A 20,457-nucleotide genomic window follows, 5' to 3' on the forward strand; every position below is an offset into this window, starting at 1 on the left:
AAGCAGGTCTTGAACTGAAAGCAACCTTCCAACCTATCCTCCTGAGAGGAACTAAGGCCTAAGCTACCACATCCAGCCCTAAATTTAGTTTAAGATATCATAGGATCAGGTATCTTAGTGACAAATACTGCAGCACTGAGGCTAAGAAAAGGGTCTTAAGTTTAAGGACAGTCTAAATGACAAAGCAAAATCCTGTCTATGAAAAAAAAAAAAAAATCACCAAAACCAAACAAAATATTCCATTAGAGCTAGGGAGACGGCTCAGTAGGTAAAGACACTTGCTGCTAACCCTGATAATCTAAGGTCAATCCCACACAGTGCAATAATGCTTGAGTTGTGCTGTGCTATAGTATGCATTTACCTCTCAACATCTACAAACAAAATAAGTTTTGGATTTTTGGGGTTTTTCTTTGTCCCCCAGGCAGGTTTCTCTGTGTAGCCCTGACTATCCTAGAACCTGCTCTGTAGACCAGACTGTCCTCGACAGCCTCTGCCTCCCAAGTGGTGGGATTAAAGGCATGCAGCACCACTACCCAACCAAAATAATTATTTTTAAAATACCAGAAACAGCTGTAGAGATAGCTCAGCTGTTAAGAGCATTTGCTGCACTTGCAGAGGTGCATGTTCCATTCCCAGGACCAACATGTTGGGCCACAATCACTTGTTGGATCTGATGCCCTCTCCACAGGCACCAGGCCCATACATAATATACATACACACATGCAGACAAAACATAAATACAAATAAAAGTAAACTGGGTTGGGTGCTTAGAGTTTTAAGCAAGGGCAAGGTCCTGGTTTGTCTTCATTGTGTGCAAATACACACACAAGCCAACCTCTTAAAACTCTTAAGTTTTTCTGTGATTCAGTCTATAGTTAGAAAGCTATAAATCACAGATATTTTATCCACATAACCTGAACCTTTCTAAATTATACCTCATTACTAGTTTCACATCAAGAACAGCAATATGCTTAAATATATTATTTATACTGATAAAAATATTCAAAACTTTCATGGAATCTCAAGATATAACCAACATGGACTAAAACACATCATTAAAGAGCCAGTAAGCTCCACATTCCATCAAAATAGGCATTAGAGTTTTAAGTCCAGCACTGGGATGGGAGAGGGAGCTAAGTTTCAGGCCACCCTGGCTTATAAGGTGAGAAACTTTCAAAGAGCCAGCAACAAAGAGGGAAGCACACTCTGTTCTTAGTACTTTATACATTATACCCTATATTTTCTAATGCAGCAGTGAGGAGATACAAAATAGAAAACAGGCACCATGAATATTTAGACAATTAAGGTAAGCACAGAGTGACTTTTAATACACCAGTCAATGTTAATAAAACACAAGTCAAACAGACAAGTGCAAATGTTTTTCAGACCAACGTTAATAGGAAAACAAATGAGCCTTTCCCCCCCTTTTGGAGGGCAACATCTATTAGCCAAACCTTGTTAGTCAAATGGCTAATCACAGATAAAATGTATTTTGTGTAAAACTTGGAATAGTCAGAAGTCATTCTGGCATTTCAAACAGCTATGTACAGTATTACCAAGATCAATTTATATACACAAATATTGAAGAGAAACTGGGCGAAACATTTAAAAATAGACTAACCATACAACCAAGTACAGGACTTGACAGGAGGAAACATGTTTTAAAGTCAGAGAAGGACATTATAAGAAAAAATTACAAAACCAGTAATAATTATACTACATTAATACAGCATTCAAACAGGAAGGGGACAGGTGCACTTTTTCAATGCACTAGCTTCAAAGTCCAAAGGAAAAAAAAAAAGGCAAAGCTGCTTTCCATGAAGAGCAGCTACATATTTCACATAATTGTTTTGAAAGAAAGCCTATTAACAACAATGATTGTTTAATGCTAGTTTTACAGCAAGAGGAAACTAAAATAGCAGCAAATTCACAAGGCAAGGCTTCCACAGAATGACCATCCCATGGTGCACACGAGCCTAAAGTGCTCCCAGTTGGATATACAAGTATAATTCACAATAGAAAAAAAGAAACATAAGACTGACACAGGTACTGTGGAGGCTGAGTAGTACTGAGTCTCTGAGCATTTCCCTTTTTGAAGGGAGAGGATGTTTGCAGTAAAGCCCTTGAGTCCTTTCTATGGGTCGTAACAAGATACCTTTCATCACACTGCAACAGTGAATGATAAGCAGCACACCACCACGGTGGTTAACCCTGCAAAGGCTGGTGGAACATCCAACAGTGACTGACATCCTACATGAAACAGACGGGAAGATGAGACAAAAACCTGACATAACCAAGTCAGAATATAGCTCTCAACTGTAATTCACATAAGTCCTAAAAGGCATTTCAGGAAAACTACTGATACCAATGGACAAAGTAATTGCAAAGCGGATTCTAGCAGTGATTTCAACCTAGCTTCCTCTTGTCACAGTTTTTTTTTTTTGGGGGGGGGTGGGCAGTGGGGGATGTGAGCAGTTCAGTATATAGTAAGGCTGACAGAGCGGTTCATTTTCTTTCCAATAAGTCGAGAAGTTCTATTACTCTGGGTGGTGGACCTAGTGGCCATCCGATCCGTGAAGAGTGCCCGTTCTTCAGCTGCAACTTTAGCTGCCATCTGGGCTTTCTTGAGTTCTCTACAAAAATAAAAAAGCAAGACATTTAAATTAACTACTGTATTAATCCTATTAAAAGAGTCTAAGAGGCCAAATACAAACTGAATTGTTGTGCTGGCTAGTTTTATGTCAACCTGACATAAGCTACGGTCAGACAGGAATAAGCCTCAACTGAGAAAATGCCTCTACAGGACAAGCCTGCTTCTTAATTAGTGATTGGTGTGGGAGGGCCCAACCTGTTGTGGGTAGTGCCTCCCTGGGCTGGTGGTCCTGGGTTCTATAAAAAAGCAGGCTGAAGCTGGCGCATGCCTTTGGTTCTAGCACTCAGGAGGCAGAGGCAGGCGGATCTCTGAGAGTTCCAGGCCAGCCTGGTATCCAGAGTGAGCGCCAGGATAGGCTCCAAAGCTACAAGGAGGAACCCTGTCTCTTAAAAACCAAAGAAAATTGAATATAGAACATCACATATCCTAGGTAACAAAAGCTCTACCACTGAGCCTTCTCTTTACTTTTTCTTTATAGCCCATCCCATTTTCCCCTTCAGGCCTCTGTGCTAGGGATGAATCCAGGACTTTGTGCTTGCTGGGGCTAAGCACTCTTTTAATACTAAGCACCCCCTTTTCAGACAGGGTCTCATTTGCAATTCTGGCTGACTGGGAACTCACTCTGTAAATCAGGCTGGCTCCTAATTCACATAGTTCTTCCTGCCCCTGCCTCCCTGCCTCCCGAGTGCTGGGATTAAAAGTGTGCACCACCACTTGCTGACCCTTTACTTTTTAAGACAAGGGTCTCATCAAGTTGCCCTGGCTGAGCTTCCACACTGTTGAGAAAAATTTGAACTTGAGATCCTGCTGCCTCAGTCTTCCCAGCAGCTGGGATCACATGTCTATGCCACCATATCGGACTCAGTCTTCGTATGTGTGTCTAGTTGTGCAGGTACACACTTGTGCAAGTGCATATGGAGGCCAGAGGTCAACATCAGATGTCTTCCTCAATTGACATCCACCTTATTTCTTTTAATACTCAAAATCGTTTTTTTTTGTTTTGTTTTGTTTTGTTTTTTGTTTTTTCCAGACAGGGTTTCTCTGTGGCTTTGGAGCCTATCCTGGAACTAGCTCTTGTAGACCAGGCTGGTCTCGAACTCACAGAGATCCGCCTGCCTCTGCCTCCCAAGTGCTGGGATTAAAGGCGTGAGCCACCAACATCCAGCTTTCTAGGGCTCAAATCTAGGACTTGATGATTCAGTAGAGCTGTTTCTGTCTCTCCAGTGCTGAGATCACAGACACAAGAGTATTGTTGGCTCAAATGTAAGGTGGTAGTTAATACTATTACTCAGTTCATAGCTATATAACTAATTTAAAATAAAGAGTTCTTATTTTGCAAAAACAAAAACAAAAACAAAAACAAAAACAAAAACAAAAACTATGTGCCCAGATTTTCACAAGTGGGCTAGTAATAAACTTTTTACAATTTCAGGCCCTCATGTTTATGGGGGAAAACCTTACCAACTGAACCACTACCCCAACCCCACTTAATACTCATAAAGTACATAATTACAAAGTTTGACAAAAACCCTAAATGATCTCTCAAAATTTGAGAATCAATGAAAATGAGAGTAAAAATTAAAAAAAAAAACCTCCTTACTTCTGCAAAAGAGAATTTTTGAATTTTTCAGCATTCAATTCTATTCGTAACTGCTCTGCACTCTTTCTAGATGCAGACAGCAACACTGAATGCTTCACCAGCACCATTGCTGAAGGCCTTCTTTCTGGATCAGGATGAATCATAACCTGAGAAAGAAAGTCAAAATTGTGGTTACACACTACTACTGGGCATGGAGGCACATGCCTTCCCCACTCCCCCACCCTCTCCAACCCAAGACACGGTTTCTCTGTGTAGCAGTCCTGGTTGTCCAGGAAGTTGCTTTTGTAGATCAGACTGGCATTGAACTCACTGAGATGGGTCTAATTCTGCCTCCTAACTGATGGGATTACAGGCATGCACCACTACTGCCTGGTGGAGGAACATGCCTTTAATCCCAGCACTCAGGAGGCAGAGGCAGAGTTCAAGTCTAGTCTAGTGTACAGCGTGAATTGCAGGATAGTCAGGGCTGCACAGAGAAATGAAAAAACCCAGTCTTGAAAAATCAGAAAAAAAACTACTACTTATGACCAGGTGTTGTGCACGCCTTTAGGTCCCAGCACTCAGGAGGTAGAGGCAGGCAGATATTTTGAGTTTGAAGCTAGCCTGGTCTACAAAGTTCCCAGGACAGCTAGAGATACATAGGTCCTGTCTCTAAAAAAACCCAACCAAACAAAAAAGACTACTACTTAGTAAAATGTTGAGGTGTTAACAGAGTGCTTCACATAAAAAACACTCACTTTTAGCAACTCTGTCAACTCCTGGGAAAGTACTTGTGGAATCCGAGGTAATCGACCCTGCCTGATTTCATGCCATTGGTCTCCATTTCTGGGAAGAGGTTCAGCACCAGCAGCACATATGACTGTGAGAGCAAGAGCAAAAATATCTGCTTTCGGGAGATGGCTATAGTTCTGTAAAATTTAAAAGAGGAAAAAAATAAGATAGTGGTCAAAATAAAATATAACACACCATGATGGTCTATGTAAATTCACATTAGAAACCTTTCCAATGCCACATTTAAGCATCCATTCAGAAAATAAGCTGCTAAATTTAGGAAGATGGTTATTTTTTTTTTTAATTACAAATAATAAACTTAGAGAGGGGGTTAAATACACATCTAAAAATAGATGCTGCTTTATCAGTTGCCCAATGACATGCTCAGAAGCACGTATCATGCCTTTGGGGATGCATATGCAGACAATGTGCATGGAGAGAAGAGCAAGGAGACTAAATAATTAGACTTTATGTGACACCCTATGTCATAATCTACCTTTCATTTCCCTAGTAAATACAACATTTTCACATTGTTCTCTATACATGATCATTTGTATAGGAAAAACTTCTGGAGCTAAAAATCCTGGGTCAATAGAAATGTGAATTTTAAATATCAATATAGTGACAGTCTGGTCTCTAGAAAGGCCATGCAACTTTGAAGCTCCATTCGCAGGGTAAAGAACAACTTACTATGCCATCAGAATCCTTGCCGGATTAAATATCCCTGGGTGATGGTTTAGATTTTCTACTTTTAGTCTACTAAGTTGCTTAATTTTCAACATATTTGAATGCAGTCTTCTGTCAATTGCTTAAGTGGTACAAAGCAAATACTATAAATCAAGGAGAAATAAATTACCTCTTGTAAAACTTCATTTGCTAGAAATCGACTATCACCTTCTTCAACTTGTGGACTAGAGATTCTTGTCACATGTCCAAGATCACCTAGATGTATTAGAAAAGTACAGTAGCTCAGTGGAGTACTCACCTAACATGCACAAAGCCCTGGCTTGGTATCTATAACTACAGGCAACACATGCCTGTAATCCTAGGACTCAGGGTAGAGGCAGCAGAATCCTGAGCTGTCTGGGCTACACAGCAAGTTCAAGGAAGGATACCTGAGATACATGAAATCCTGTCTCAAAATATATAAACATGGGCTGGAGAGATGCTTGCTTCTCTTGCCGAGGACCAAAGTTCATGCACATAGTAGCTCACAACTACTTGCTACTTAAGTCCCTGGGGATGTTTCTAGCCTCTTTGGGCACCAATCATATACATGGTATATTTACATTAAGGCAAACACTCAAAAAGAGGATTATGGAGATGGCTCAATTGATAAAAGTGTTTGATTTTATCAAGAGTAAGGACCAGAGTTCAGATCCCCAGAACCCATGCAAAAGCCAACAAAAGAGCACAAGTTTGCAAACTCAGAAATCCCTCAAGATGGGAGGCAGACACAAGAAACTTCCAGGAGTTCACAGGCCAGCTACCCTGGTATCCAAAGCAGTGCACAACAAAAGGCCCCAACATGAAACAAGACGGAACATGAGGACTATCACATAAGTTTGTCCTCTAACATCTATACATGCTCTGTTGCACATACATGCCTACCAGGCTCATATCTACTCACTCAACACCCCCAACTCCTAATTTAACTTATCATTAATAGTTTTACCTATTTTAAACATAACTTTGTTGGATATCCAGTCATCTTCATCTCCTTCTTCAGAGACAGCATTCGGGATTGAGGTTCGAGATATGAAAATATTACCTATTGAATCAAAATAACTATATTTAACAAACAAGGTCAAATATAAATATAAATAATACCAATAAAGCTAGGAGTGGTGGTGCATGCCTTTTAATCCCAGAACTCTGGAGGCAAAGGCAGGCGGATCTCAATGTGTTTGAGGCCAGTTTGGTCTACAAAGCAAGTTCCAGGACAGCCAGGGCTACACAGAGAAATCCTGTCTTAAAAAACCCAAAATAAGCCAGGCGTTGGTGGCACACACCTTTAATCTCAGCACTCGGGAGGCAGATCTCCCGAGTTTGAGGCCAGCCTGGTCTACAGAGTGAGTTCCAGGACAGCCTCCAAAACTACAGAGAAAACCTATCTTGGAAAAACCCAAAAAGATAAAGTAGTATTGCCTAATCTTACAGATTCTGATCTCATGACTATTCCAAACATTTTTTCCTGTTTTTGTTTTTGTTTTGTTTTTTGGAGATATGGGTTTACTTTTGCAGTCCTGGCTAGTCTGGAACTAACTATATAAACTAAGCTTGGCTTCCACTGCCTCTGTCTCTCAAGTGCAGGTTATTGTCTACGACACTACATTTGTTTTTGTTCTTCCTTTACAACAAACTTTAGTCAGGTGAAAAATTTTTAACTGCAACTCACAAGTTGTATAAAACTACTTAAGATTTCCCAAATTGACATGCTCCCTTACAATAAAAGCAAATATTTTTATCTGTAAAAAGTTTTATCTATAAAAATTTTATCTTTTTTTTTTTTTTTGGTTTTTCAAGACAGGGTTTCTCTGTGTAGCTTTGGAGCCTATCCTGGCACTAGCTCTGGAGACCAGGCTGGCCTCGAACTCAGAGATCCGACTGTCTCTGCCTCTCGAGTGTTGGGATTAAAGGCATGCTCCACCAACACCTGGCAATATAAAATTCAATTTTAAAGGAACCTTTTCAAAGATGTAGAACCCACATGGTGGCTCACAAATGCCTCTAACTTCAGTTCCAAAGTTTTCAACATGCTTGTCTAGCTTTCAAGGGCTTCTGATTACAGATGGTACACATAAATTCACTCAAATGCACACATATACATAAATTAAAAATTAGTTGCTTCCCCCAAGACAGGGTTTGTGTAACAACTCTGACTATCCTGCAACTTGCTTTGCCTCTTGAGTACTGGGATTAAAGGTGTGTGACACAATACCATCTACTTAGTTGATTTTTGTTGTTGCTGTTTTATAAGAAAAGCACTTTGCCTGCAATGGTTAGTTTGAAACCATCAACCCTTCTAACTTTCAATTTACAGGAAATATAAGGAAGATATAAGCTAAAAATACAAGAAAGCAACAAGTTAAACATGGGAGTTTATCTGTAGGACTAAGCCTACAATTTTTAAGAAGTAGAGAGGATGGGAAGATGTCTCACTGGTTACGAACACTAGGTGTTCTACCAGAGGATCAGGTTCAATTCCTAACACCTACATGGCAACTCTCACCTGTCTATAAATCCAGTTCCAGGGATTCTGATACCCTCACAGACATACACAAAGTCAAAACACCAATGAACAGAAAATAAAAACAAACTATAGATTAACAAAGAAAAAATGTAGAAGAGTGAAACCTGAAAAAGGAAAATGATATAGCCAGATGCATAGTATGATACTGAAACAGATACCAGTTTAAAGGAATCAACCATGAAATACTTGGGCCAGTTTGGGGCAGGGGTAAGGGGTCTAGTCCTCATCATAAAACAATACTAGTAAGTAATCAATGAAAAGTAGAAAGATGTTTTCATATTGCTACAATGAAGTAATTTATTCCCATTATCCAGGTTCTAAACAGTACAGCCATCTAGAATACTTACTAGGTTTTATATCCATATGAACCAAACACATTGAGTGTATGTATCTCAAGCCCCGGCCAACTTGCAAAAGCAGATCCTTTAGCTCTACTTCAGTAAAGTAGCTCATGGTTCTGTAGTTCTCACTTATAGCATCAGCCAAACTCCCACCTAACAAAAACAGCAAAAATTAACATTTTTGTTAATTTCCTTTTATTAAAATTTACCAAAACATTTTTTATGTTCCCTTCTCTCTATAGTGAACAACTGCAATTCTCCATCAAGAAAATGTTTAATAGAATCTCTCTCTTCAACTTGCTTGCGATATCAACTTTTATTTATTGTTTTAGTAGGAAATACTAACAAATATAAAAAATACAATGTAACAAACACCAGGCTTGGTGATGGAGGCACATAATACTAGCTATTTGGGAGGCTAAGGCAGGAAGACCATAAGTTTGAGGCCAGCTTAGTCTACAAAATGAATATAAGGCTAGCCTGGATAACTTAGTAAAGACAGTCTCAAAATTTAAAAAGGGCAGGATTCAATGCCTACTGAACATATATAGGTCCTAGGTTAAATTCTCAGTGCTGAGAAGGAAAACATGATTTAAATTTTCTTTCAACTTATTAACCTCAGCAACCAACTCAGTTCACTTTCTCAGAGTAAACCATCTGTTTCTTCCTCTTTTTCTGAGGGGGAAACCTCCAGAGAGAACAAGAGCAGAGCATGGTGACACACACCTTTAATCTTCAGCACTCTGGAGGTAGGGGCAGACAGATATCTTGGAGTTTGAGGCCAGCCAGAAATACATAGCGAGATCCTGTCTCTAAATAAACTAATAAACCAGGAAAGGGAAGAGGTCTTTACTATCTACATCACTTACTGACTCACAAATTAGACTGTTATTCATGAAAATAAACAAGGGTAAACCTTACTATATCAAGTGTTTCTAAACCTTTTTTTTTTTTTTTTTTTTTGAGACAGGGTCTCTATGTAGCCCTGCTAGTTAGCCAACTACATTTCTTTTTTTTTTAAACAAGATTTTTATATATGTAATGTATATCTGGAAGGTAGAATAGGGTATTAGTGCCTTTCTATCTTTTTCTTTGAGGCAGCATCACTCCCTGAATGCAGGCAGGGTTCATTCACATTTTCTCTGCTAAACTACAAATGAGCAAGCCCCAGTGATTCTCCTGTCTCTGCTTTCCTGGGAGCTGGGGTGGGATAGAAGCATATTCAGGAAGCCTAACCTGTTGCATTGATGCTGGAATTTGTACTCTAGTACTTGTTATTGCAAAACAAGCACTCTCAACCATCAAGCCATCTCTGTGGCCCTCTAAACCACACACTTCTCATCTTTATGGAAACAATTTAAAAATAGAAACAATCCACTGTGTAGGCTTAGCCAGTTGGAGGTAGCGCATGCCATTAATTCCAGTACTCAGGGGGCATAGGCAGGCAGATTTCTGTGTTTGAGGCAAGCTTGGTCTACATAGTGAGTTTCAGGACAGCCAAGGCTACTCAGAGAAACCCTGTCTTGAAAAACAAAACAAAACAAAACAAGGCCAGCAACAAAAAACATATAACTTACTTAATACACATGTATTAATGAATTCTAACAGTAAACTAGACTGGACAGATGGTGGGAATAAAGGGGGACTTCAGAATGTTTTCAAGAAATGGCTAAAATTAGATAAATAGAGTCATTGTCCTTTTATGAGAAACTAACATCAATATTGGAAGCACACAAAATGTGAAGGCTAAATGCAGTGAAAATTCACTAAAAACATCTTTATGATTTGAATGTGTACCCCAAAGTTCAAGTGTTGGAAGTTGGGTCCTAGAAAAGTGCAGAGAGCTGTGCCTTCAAGAAGGGATTAATGTTAAGTTTAAGTCTTGCCTCATTATAAAGCCTCCTGGAATATCACAAGATCAAGGTCAGCCTTGGCTAGAGTGAACTCAAGGCCAGTCCTGGCTAACTGCTTAATGAAACCAGTCACAAAACAAAATACAAAAAGAACTGAGGAAATAGCTCAGAGGTAGGGCACTTGAGAGCATTCAAGAGGCTCTTAGTTCATTCCCCAGCACCAAGAGGCTCTTAGTTCATTCCCCAGCACCACAAAGAAAAAACTGTCATCATGAAATCTGCCATTGAAAAGTAAATAAAAAGGGCCAGGAGTGGTGGCACCTACATTAATCCCAGCATTTAGGAAGGTCAGTAGATTTCTGTGATTTGGAGGACAGGTTAGTCTGTATATAAAGAGCACCATCCAGGAATATATAGTGAAACCCAACATTCCACATGGAAAGACACAGCATGAATGACCAACTCAGACGCTGATGTCATATTCTTAGACTTCACAGCCTCCAAAACAGAGAACCAAATAAATTTGTTATAATTGCCTCATCTCAATGTATTATTCTTGTTCCACCCAAGAGAACAGACTAAGATAATCTTTCCTGTATGCCCACAAATTATGCTGTGTTCTAGGAAATAACAAAATACACACAGCAAGGCTACCAGCATGCAGCCTTCTCAGGAAGCTCAGCACTGAGTGACAGGCATATAAATAGAACAAGTTCTATTACTGAGGTATGTAGAAGATGCCACAGAAAGGATAAGGCTTTCCAACTCGAAATTCATGTTACTCTTCCACATGGAAGAGAAAGGGAGCCAGGCACCATATGTCTTTAATCCCCACACTGGGTAAGCAGAAGCATGTGGACCTCTTGTGAGCCTAAGGCCAGCCTGGTTTAGAAAGACAGGAAGACAGGCAGGCAGGCAGGCAGGCAGATACAAAAACATTCCCATGGTGGTTTTGTTTCTTGGTTGTTTTTTTTTTTTTTTGGTTTTTTTTCAAGACAGGGTTTCTCTTGGTTAGCTTTGGAGCCTAACCTGGCACTTGCTCTGTAGACCAGGCTGGTCTCAAACTCACAGAGATCCGCTTGCCTCTGCCTCCCAAGTGCTGAGATTAAAGGTGTGCACCACCAATGCCCGACCTATGTTTATTTTTTAAACTCAAAAGCTTATGAATGAATACAACATCACTTACCATTACAATATTCATTCTGTATAAGCATATGGTCATCTTCTGCCCATGCAGAGAAATAGCGAACCACATGGGAATGCTGTCCAAGCACAGCATGAGCATAGACTTCTCTCAAAGCATTCTGCCTAGAAGAAAAATATTAATAGAATGTTAAATCATTTCTACTCAGAACTAAATCAAATCTGAAGCATCATAAAGTAAAAATGACCTTTTTTAAACTATCATTATGCTAAACAGTGACTTAAGAGAACTAAGAATTACACAAACTGACTTAGTAGACACTGTAACCCTACCATTAGGGAAATTGAGAAAGGAGAATAGGAGTTGAAAATCACCAGTATAGTGAGCTCACCAAGGCTAGCCTGAGCTACATGAAACACAGTCCTTTTTTTTTTTTTTTCTTCAAGACAGGGTTTCTCTGTATTGTTTTGGAGCCTGTCCTGGAACTCGCTAGGTAGACCAGGTTGGCCTAGAACTCACATAGATCCGCCTGCCTCTTTCTCCCAAGTGCTGGGACTAAAGGAGTGTGCAACCAACACCCGGCAAAACCTAGTCTTAATAAAAGCATTACATGTTTGGTTACCTAAAATCTTAATGTGTATCAATAACGACGGAGACAAAATACAAAGACAACAATATTTAATACATACTCATCAACAGAGCCAGCCAATGGCTTTTTTGATCGCTTAATGGCATAAATGCATCCATCTAGCCTCTTCACACACTTAAACACAGAACCAAATTCTCCAGAACCAATTTTCTCCAGCTCATGAAATTCAGTTTCATACCGTGACTTCATATTGCTTTCAGTAATTGTAATTCTCTGTAATAAAAGAGCATATCCATGTATAATACAAAAATTATTCTACTCTAGGTTCTGCTGTCTACATAACATGTAGACATATGTTATTATAAAAAGCTATTTACTTTAGCAGGTCTTGTTTCATCTTCAAACTCATAATCACTGGCTTCCATGTCTTCGGATGAACTGAAAAAAAAACAATGTGTGTTTTTACCAATATATCAGAACACACATCAACTTAAAATTAAAAACTTTATCTATTAACTACAGAGTGAAATGGATTTTTAATGGCTGAAATTTTTAAAAAAGCATACAGTTAATTTGTGACCCTAAAATTTGACTCAAACATGAAAAACAATCCCTACTGTGATTACTATACAAATCAAAATTAAAGGTTTTTTAAAATCAAATCTTTGACCATCAAGATAGCTCAGAGCAGCAGTTCACAACCTGAGATTCAAGATACCTTTGGAATAATGTAAAATACATATCAGATATTTACATTACAACTCATAGCAGTAGCAAGATTAGTTATGAAGTAGCAACAAAAATAATTTTATGGTTTGGGGTCACCACAACATGAGAAATTGTATTAAAGGGTGCAAGCATTAGGAAGGTTGAGAACCACTGGCTCAGAGGGTAAAGGTTCTGGCCACATCTTGGCACCTGAGTTCAAGCACAGGGACCCACACAGTGGAAAGAGAACCAAGTCCCTAAAGTCAACCTCCACATGTGTGACCTTCACACACACAAAATAAATACATGTGATAATAACAAAATAACAACACTATCAGATTAGTTGACACTGGAGATATGGCTCATTGGTTAAGAGCATTGGCTGCTCTTCCAGAGGATCCTGGTTCAATTCCCAGCACCCACATGGCAGCACACAACTGTCTGTAACTCCAGTTCCAGGGGATCCAACATCCTCACACATACATGCAGACAAAACACTAACACACACTTAAATTAATTATCTTTAAAATAAAAGAAATCCAGGTCCTTCCCCCCCCCCCAAGACAGGGTTTCTCTGTGTTAACAGTCCTGGGTGTCTCGCAACTCCCTTTGCAGTCCAGGCTGCCCTGGAAATCAAGAGATCCACCTGCCTCTGCCTCCTGAGTGCTTGGAGTAAAGGTGCGCACCACTGCTGCCTGGTCTAGGCTTTTTTTTTTTTTTAAATAATAATAATAATAATTAAAAAAAGGTTTGTGTGTAAGTGTTTTGTATGTATGAGCATCATATGCATGCATAGTGCCTGAAGCAATCAAAAGGGACAATGGATCTGCTGGAACCAGAGTTACAGCCATTTATTTGTAAGCCACAACCATGGATGCTGAGAACTAAAAAGAACTGTGAGAGTTCTGAACATCTAAGCCATCTCTCTACAGGAATCACACAGTTTCTTATTCATTTCCTTTCTTACACCACTTTCTTTCCTACAGATTATCATCTATTTCCTGAGAGCTGAGTGCTAATAAAGTGAAAACTTTTAGAGCACAGACATTCATGCCATTCAGTAGAAACTGAATTTTGACAGTACACAGAACCCATCTTAGGTGTATAGAGGGACCAAACTATAGAGACTTACTCATTAAAATATGCTCTCTTTCTGCCACGACACCGTCCTGAGGAATGAAGCAATACAGGATCCGGAGTAAAAGGATTAATGTTCACTAGAGGAGTTTGCCGTGTGTCGAATTCTCTTTTTCCTGATTTTTCTGTGTCCATGAATAGAGAACCACCCCGAAGTTTAACAGAGCTGGAATCAATTACTCGAGCTTTGGAAAGCAAACTCTGGGAAAGGGAAAGACAATCTTCAGGATACAGCCTTTAACTGGCCTGTCTTAAGTAGCTGATGTGTAGCCCAAAGCATCACACAGGGAATGAAGAACCCAAGGCGGAGAGGTCCCACTATTCCACTTGGGGAAAGAAAAGAACAAGGGAGTGGCAACACACAAGCCTTCCTTATATTGCAAGTAAAATAAACAGTGGCTGACTTAGGGATTAGGATGAATACTAACTACTTATCTGTAAAAGATAGCAAAGTAAAAACTGGTACTTAGTCCTTAAAAGGAACATTTACAGTGACTAAAACTAAGTTCATATCAGTGGCTAAAAATTAACAGGCTCTTTCAACATTCTAAAAATAAAAGTGATCAGTCTCAAAAAGTCCCCACATCCACCTCAAGAGGGCTTTTGAAGGCTACCTCACGGGACTCCTCCCCTCACTGAGGGATTGTGCCTCGGGCAAGTCGGCTAATAAAACAGCAAGCAACGCTCAAAACACACACATATTCTCGAGGTTTATGACCAAGGGTGCTTGGAAATAAATGCAGACTCCCTTTAAAAGGCTTCTTTCCGTTAAACTTACAGGTGCCATGCCTGTCTTAATTTGGGGAAGTAGCTGATCTTAATTTTGTGTGTGTGTGCGCGCGAGACTTCTCAAGTATTACCAGTGATAGCGTATAATATATACATACATACGTTCACGGGCTACTCCGGTCGGATGCTGAACACACACTTCTTTAAGACACATTAATTTTGACACATAGACCAACAAAACCTCAGAGCAAACCTCAGGATAAAACACAAAGCTTCCCTAATACTAAATCCGGAAAGACAATCAAAAGCTACCTGGTATATTCATGACTTCGTGACTGTAAACGCAGAGAACTCCCAAAGGGAAACGCAGTCTGCCTAACGCCATATAACACGAAACCACAGGAGGGAGAAAAAAAAAAAACCTTTAATAAACCTAACTCCTTCTACCCGTGCTCCCCAAATTACAGGCCGGATCACCAGGTTTAAAAGGCACCATATGGCTCGGAGTGTCAGGTGGACCACACCAATCCGGCAACCTAGCAGACCGCACCACCGGGGCCAAATCCTCAGCCACCTGGACAGCGGGGACCAACCCCTTTGTAAGATGAAGAAGTTACAGACCAGGCCCATTGTTCAGTTACATAATCTTAACCGACAACTTCTGAGCGGAGCCAAAAATAGGGGCTGCCAACTTTTTTTTTTCTTTTTTGGTGTCGGCACAGGACAGCGAGTGGGGTGCGGCTGGGCGGTTATGTAACCGAACCCCCGACAGCAGTGCGCCCGGCTGCAGCGCCGCGCCCCCCCCCTTTTTTTTTAAAGGCCCTGGAACCGGGTCGCCCGGGTCCCCCCGCTAACCTTGGGCGTGTGCGGCGTGTCGAACAGTCGCAGTTTGCGGAAGGTCTTGTGCGGCGGGGTGCTTGGATAGTCCGGCTGCGGCGAGCAGGGGCCCTCCAAGGCCCCTGGGGCCCCGCAGTCACCGGGGGACGCATCCCCGGGGCCGCCGCAGAGCACCGGCGAAAAAGAGCTGCCCAGAAAGTAGGCGGTCGCCGGTGACTTGACCGGCGACGACGAGCCGAAACCCTCCTCTTCCCAAGAGTCGCCCTCGGCAGCGCCGCCCGTCGCTTCCGCGCCCCCGCCGCCGCCCCGCAGCAGCAAGTCATCCTCCAGCTCTCCGGGGCTGCTAGGCTCCGCGCCGGGCGAGCGACGGCGCTCGGCCTCGGCTTCGGCGGGGCTGCGCGCAGACGGCAGCGGCGAATCAGGTTCCTGGAAGGCCGAGTCCTCCCCGGTGCTGTGGCCGCTGCCTTCCTCCTCCTCCTCCTCTTCCTCCTCACAATCGCTACCCGGTGCGAAGATGAGCTTCTGCCGCAGGCTGCAGGCGGCCGCGGCGCGGCGGGTGGGCGGCGGCTGCTGTCGGCTCAGGAAGCTCATTTTCCGGCTGCAGTCACGGCGGAGCACCGGAGAGCGGAGGATAGGCGAACACAGGCCGGCGGTGTCCAGGTCTGGGCTGGCACAGGGGGCGGGTCCGCCACGTGCGATCCGGCGCGCTGGGGTGAGGCTGCAGCAGGCCTGCGCGGCGGCGGCGGCGGCGGCACCCAGGGGAGCGGCCCCGAGGCGCTCCAAACTCCCGACGCAGCGGCGGCGACGGCGGCGCGGTCTATTCAGCGGACACTGTCCAGTCCCGGTACTAGCCCAAGGTCTCCGCAAGTTCGGCCGCAGGTTCGCGTTCCGCGGCTTCCCGCGACCGTTAACCACGTGAGGGCCCAGCCCACCAATCCCCGCCCAGCCCCGGGTTTGAAAAAACGAGGTGGGCGCGACGTAGCCCGCGGGGGAGGAACCAGCTACGCGATTTTGGCGCGAACTCGCTGGCTCCGCCCCACAGCCTCGGCGCGCCGCCAGTCCTGGGCGGGTCGCGGCGTGACGCGCCAATGAGCGGGCCTGGACTGGCAGAACGCTGTCTAGATTCTACGCCCAGAGCCTGCCGGGAGCCGCCCTGCGAGGAGGGGCGTGGGAGCGCATCTCCTGCCCCGCGGCCCCGGGTGCCTCCGGGTACCCGGGTTCGGAAGCATCCGGGCATCGAGCAGCCCTTAGGGACGCCCAGAAGCCTGGCCCAACCCCGGGTTCTGAGGCCCGACCCCTGGGGCGTTCTGGGCGTGACCCTGTACAGTCACGTTCCTGAGACGCGGTCTGAGCCGGAAAAGGTGACCGTGTTCTGGACGTCCACTGAGGTGGCCTCTCCAGCCCTGTGTCCCGCACAGCCAGACTTGTCTGTGGTAGTCAGTCAGTCGGCCCTGCCACGAGACCGAATGCCCACCATGCAACCATAGTGTTTATATTTGTTCGCTAGCACGTGAGAATGCGCCGACCAAACTGATTGGCCCCTGGAGGGAAACAAAACAAAACCTAAGTGTAATAGCGGTGAGTGCTCTCACACACACCTGTAATTCCAGCAGCCTGGAAGCTGAGGCAGGAGGACCAGAGTTCAAAGCTCCTGTGCTGTCTCAAAAAAATTTCAGGAAATGCCAGGTGGTGGTGGCACACGTCTTTAATGCAGTACTCGGGAGGCAGAGGCAAGCGGATCTTTGTGAGTTCGAGGCCAGCCTGGTCTACAAGAACTAGTTCCAGGACAGCCTTCAAAACAATACAGAGAAACCCTGTCTCGAAAAACAAACAAAAAAAAATTTTTGTGATGTTGTATGTACTGTTTTTAACAGTGCAAAAGCTGAAAAGTCAAACTGATTTTTTTTTGACGTCAGACTTTGCATGTATCCCAGATTAATTAAACCCCTAGCAGTCCTCCCATCCTCCACCTCCACAGTGCTGAGATTATAGGTCTGTGCACCCTGCCAGGCCAAGGTGATTGTTGGTTCACGGACCTTTTTTTTTTTTTTTTCAAGATAGGAGTTTCACTGTGTAGCTCTGGAGGGCCTCTAACTCACAGGGATCCATCTGATTCCCAAGTGCTGGCTTTATTGTTAGATCAGGATTGATCAAGGTGACCTGAAAGTAAGAAAGGCCGACCTCAAGAAGCAGGTTGTCTTTTTATTAGAACAATGAAGACCAGCAGTCTCTTCTCAGAAGTAGAGACTGCACAGTGGTTCAGGGAGTTTGGAGGTTTCATAGGACAGAAAAGGGAACTCTGGATGGCAGTTTTCCTCTGCAGATCTGTTCCAGTTAAATTGTCTCAAAGTTGTAAAAACCAAAGGAGGTTAGTATGTTGACCTTCTTGTGGTCAAGTTTTATCGTCTTGTCAACTCCTCTGCTGGAGTTTCTCGGTTCACCTGAGGCCTTGGGTCATTAATTACAAGTGTGAGGCATCAGGTCCAGCTTCCAAGCTAAATTTGAAAATTATTATTATTATTATTATTATTATTATTATTATTATTATTATTAATTACTATTATTATTATTGGCAGGGCCGACTGACTGACTACTCCCAGCACTTGGGAGGTAGAGGCAGGCATAGATCTGCAGTTCCAGTCCAGTCAGTGCTACACAGTAACACCCTATCTCAATGTGCACATGCTGCCATGAAAGTGTGCTGTGCTGTGTACTTGGGGGTCATTAACCTTTACATGAATTCCAGTGATCCAGTTCATGTTTGTCAGGCTTATACTGTAAAGACCTTCACCCTCTGAGTCGTCTCTCAGCCCTGCCAAGCTGAATTTTTAATAAAAGCCCATTTTAGCTCATACATGGCATGGAGGATTTCCTGGGATCCCAGTTGATGCTGTGAAGTGACCACAGCTGTCTAAATTTGTCTCTTCATATGCTAGCCCAAACTGTATTTATGCTGAGTTGGTGTTCTCTGTGTGATAGTGGAGAGTGGTCTCCATCTGTCTGCCTCTTCCTATGGAGTTTAGGGATTATGGGGTGCACCACACCTGGACCACACACTTGCCTTGAATTCTTCACAGGACAAGATCTTCACACCTGTCTATTTCACCAAGAGGCATTATTTGATCTCCCATGGCCAGAGCCCTGGAGGTGATTTCCATCACCTTCCTTTTCACACCTCCCTTCCTCTGTTCTTTGTTATAGACAGTTGACATTTTCTCAGTTTTATGTGACATGACATATAAATAACAGACACGTTAGAAAACTGCTTTTAAGTGACCTATTACATGAGCTTTATCTTAGTGTTTTTTTAGGTAAAGGGGAACATTAAAGCCCCTTAAATACTTGTCCCAATTAAGCAGGTGCTTCTGAGCCCCTTCTATGCAGGAATTCTGTGTACAGGCAGCAAGATGGCTCAGTTGGTAAATAAAGGCATCTGACACCAGCCTGACAACCTGAGTTTGATCCCTAGGACCCTTTTGCTGGAAGGAGAGAACCAACTCTCACAAGTTGTCCTTTGGCTTCCACATATCACACACACACACACACACACACACACACACACACACACACACACTAAATATATGAATAATACGAAAACTTCTGGAGTAAGTTCCAGGACAGCCTCCAAAGCAATCCAGAGAAACCCTGTCTCCAAAAACCAAAAAAAGAAAAAACAAAAACAAAAAAACCAAAACAAAACAAAAAAAAAAAAAAAACACCTAAAGAAAACTTCTGGAAACCTTGTCTTGGAAAAAAAAAAAAAAAAAAAAAGAGGGGTTGGGGATTTAACTGAGTGGCAGTAGAGCCCTTGCTTGCCTAGCAAGCTCAAGGCCCTGGGTTTGGTCCTCAGTTGGGGGAGGGGAAAAAAAAACAACTGCTGGCTGTGCAAACTCACACACACCCCACCTTCCTCTTTACAACACTCTGCTTTATAGCCTTTGCTGGATTACACCACCTACAAGCAGATGTTTGTTACTATCCCTCTACCCTCAGGGACTAAGGGTCTCTATCTAGTTTATTGCAGTGTTCTCTTGTGGCTTTGGTGTTCACTATCTTTTAACTGATAAAAGAGTCCTTAATTAAAATGTTAGCGGCTGGAGAATGGCTCAGCCGTTAAAGGCTAGGCTCACAACCAAAATTATAAAATGTTAGATGGTTTTGTTTCTTTGTCCCACGTAAACTTGCCTATTTAGGATTTTGAACAGGTTACTATAACAGACCTTATAGTCCACCTCCATAGTCTTCCACCCCTTCTTTCAAATAATAGAATTTTCAATGGTTCAGAAGTCTCCCAGGTCTCCCTTTTATTCCCAGCCCAATTTCCCTTCCTGAAGCTAAATACTGTTAATAGTGTTTGTTTTGATTTTATCTCTTACTTTGCCACCTGCCTAACTCCCTAGACTGGGGGACCCTCAAAGTTAGGCTAGGTGGCCCAAAAGACATTGATTCCAGATAGAAAGAATTCTTGGTCCATAGACCTAGGATTTGGATTCCCAGGTCCTCAGAAAGAATAGGAGAGGTAAGTTTCCAGACGTTGTATGGTATAATAGTGGCAGTGAGATGGTTCAGCAGTTATAGGTGCCTGCAACCAAGCCTAATGATTTGAGTTCTATCCCCAGAGCCTACATAGTGGAAGGAAAGAACCAACTCCCAGAAGTTATCTTCTGACTTCCACATTTGCTCTCATGGAAATTAAAAAACAGTGACTCATACCTATCTATAATCTTAGCACTTTGGAGACTGAAATGGGAGAAGATCTTTGTAAATGGAAGGCCATTCTTGGCCAAGAGTGAGACCCTGTCCAAAAAAGCCAAAACAATTTACTGGGAATGTAGCTCAGTT

At 42.6% G+C, this 20,457-nt stretch overlaps 1 protein-coding gene across 1 annotated transcript; it reads right to left on the reverse strand.

Moving 5' to 3' along the window:
- Window positions 1–1,292: 1,292 nt before the first annotated feature.
- On the reverse strand, window positions 1,293–16,537 carry Wee1 (WEE1 G2 checkpoint kinase). The gene is made up of 11 exons (XM_027410071.2): window positions 15,634–16,537; window positions 14,045–14,250; window positions 12,582–12,642; window positions 12,305–12,477; window positions 11,658–11,779; window positions 8,625–8,771; window positions 6,700–6,795; window positions 5,881–5,966; window positions 4,991–5,161; window positions 4,254–4,399; window positions 1,293–2,633 (listed from the first exon to the last, which is right to left on the reverse strand). Exons 1-11 carry the CDS (start codon window positions 16,204–16,206, stop codon window positions 2,477–2,479), a joined length of 1,938 nt encoding a protein of 645 aa, XP_027265872.1. The 5' UTR covers window positions 16,207–16,537; the 3' UTR covers window positions 1,293–2,476.
- Window positions 16,538–20,457: the final 3,920 nt, after the last annotated feature.

The sequence above is a fragment of the Cricetulus griseus genome, chromosome 3, assembly GCF_003668045.3.
Source record: "Cricetulus griseus strain 17A/GY chromosome 3, alternate assembly CriGri-PICRH-1.0, whole genome shotgun sequence".
Lineage (NCBI taxonomy): Eukaryota > Metazoa > Chordata > Mammalia > Rodentia > Cricetidae > Cricetulus > Cricetulus griseus.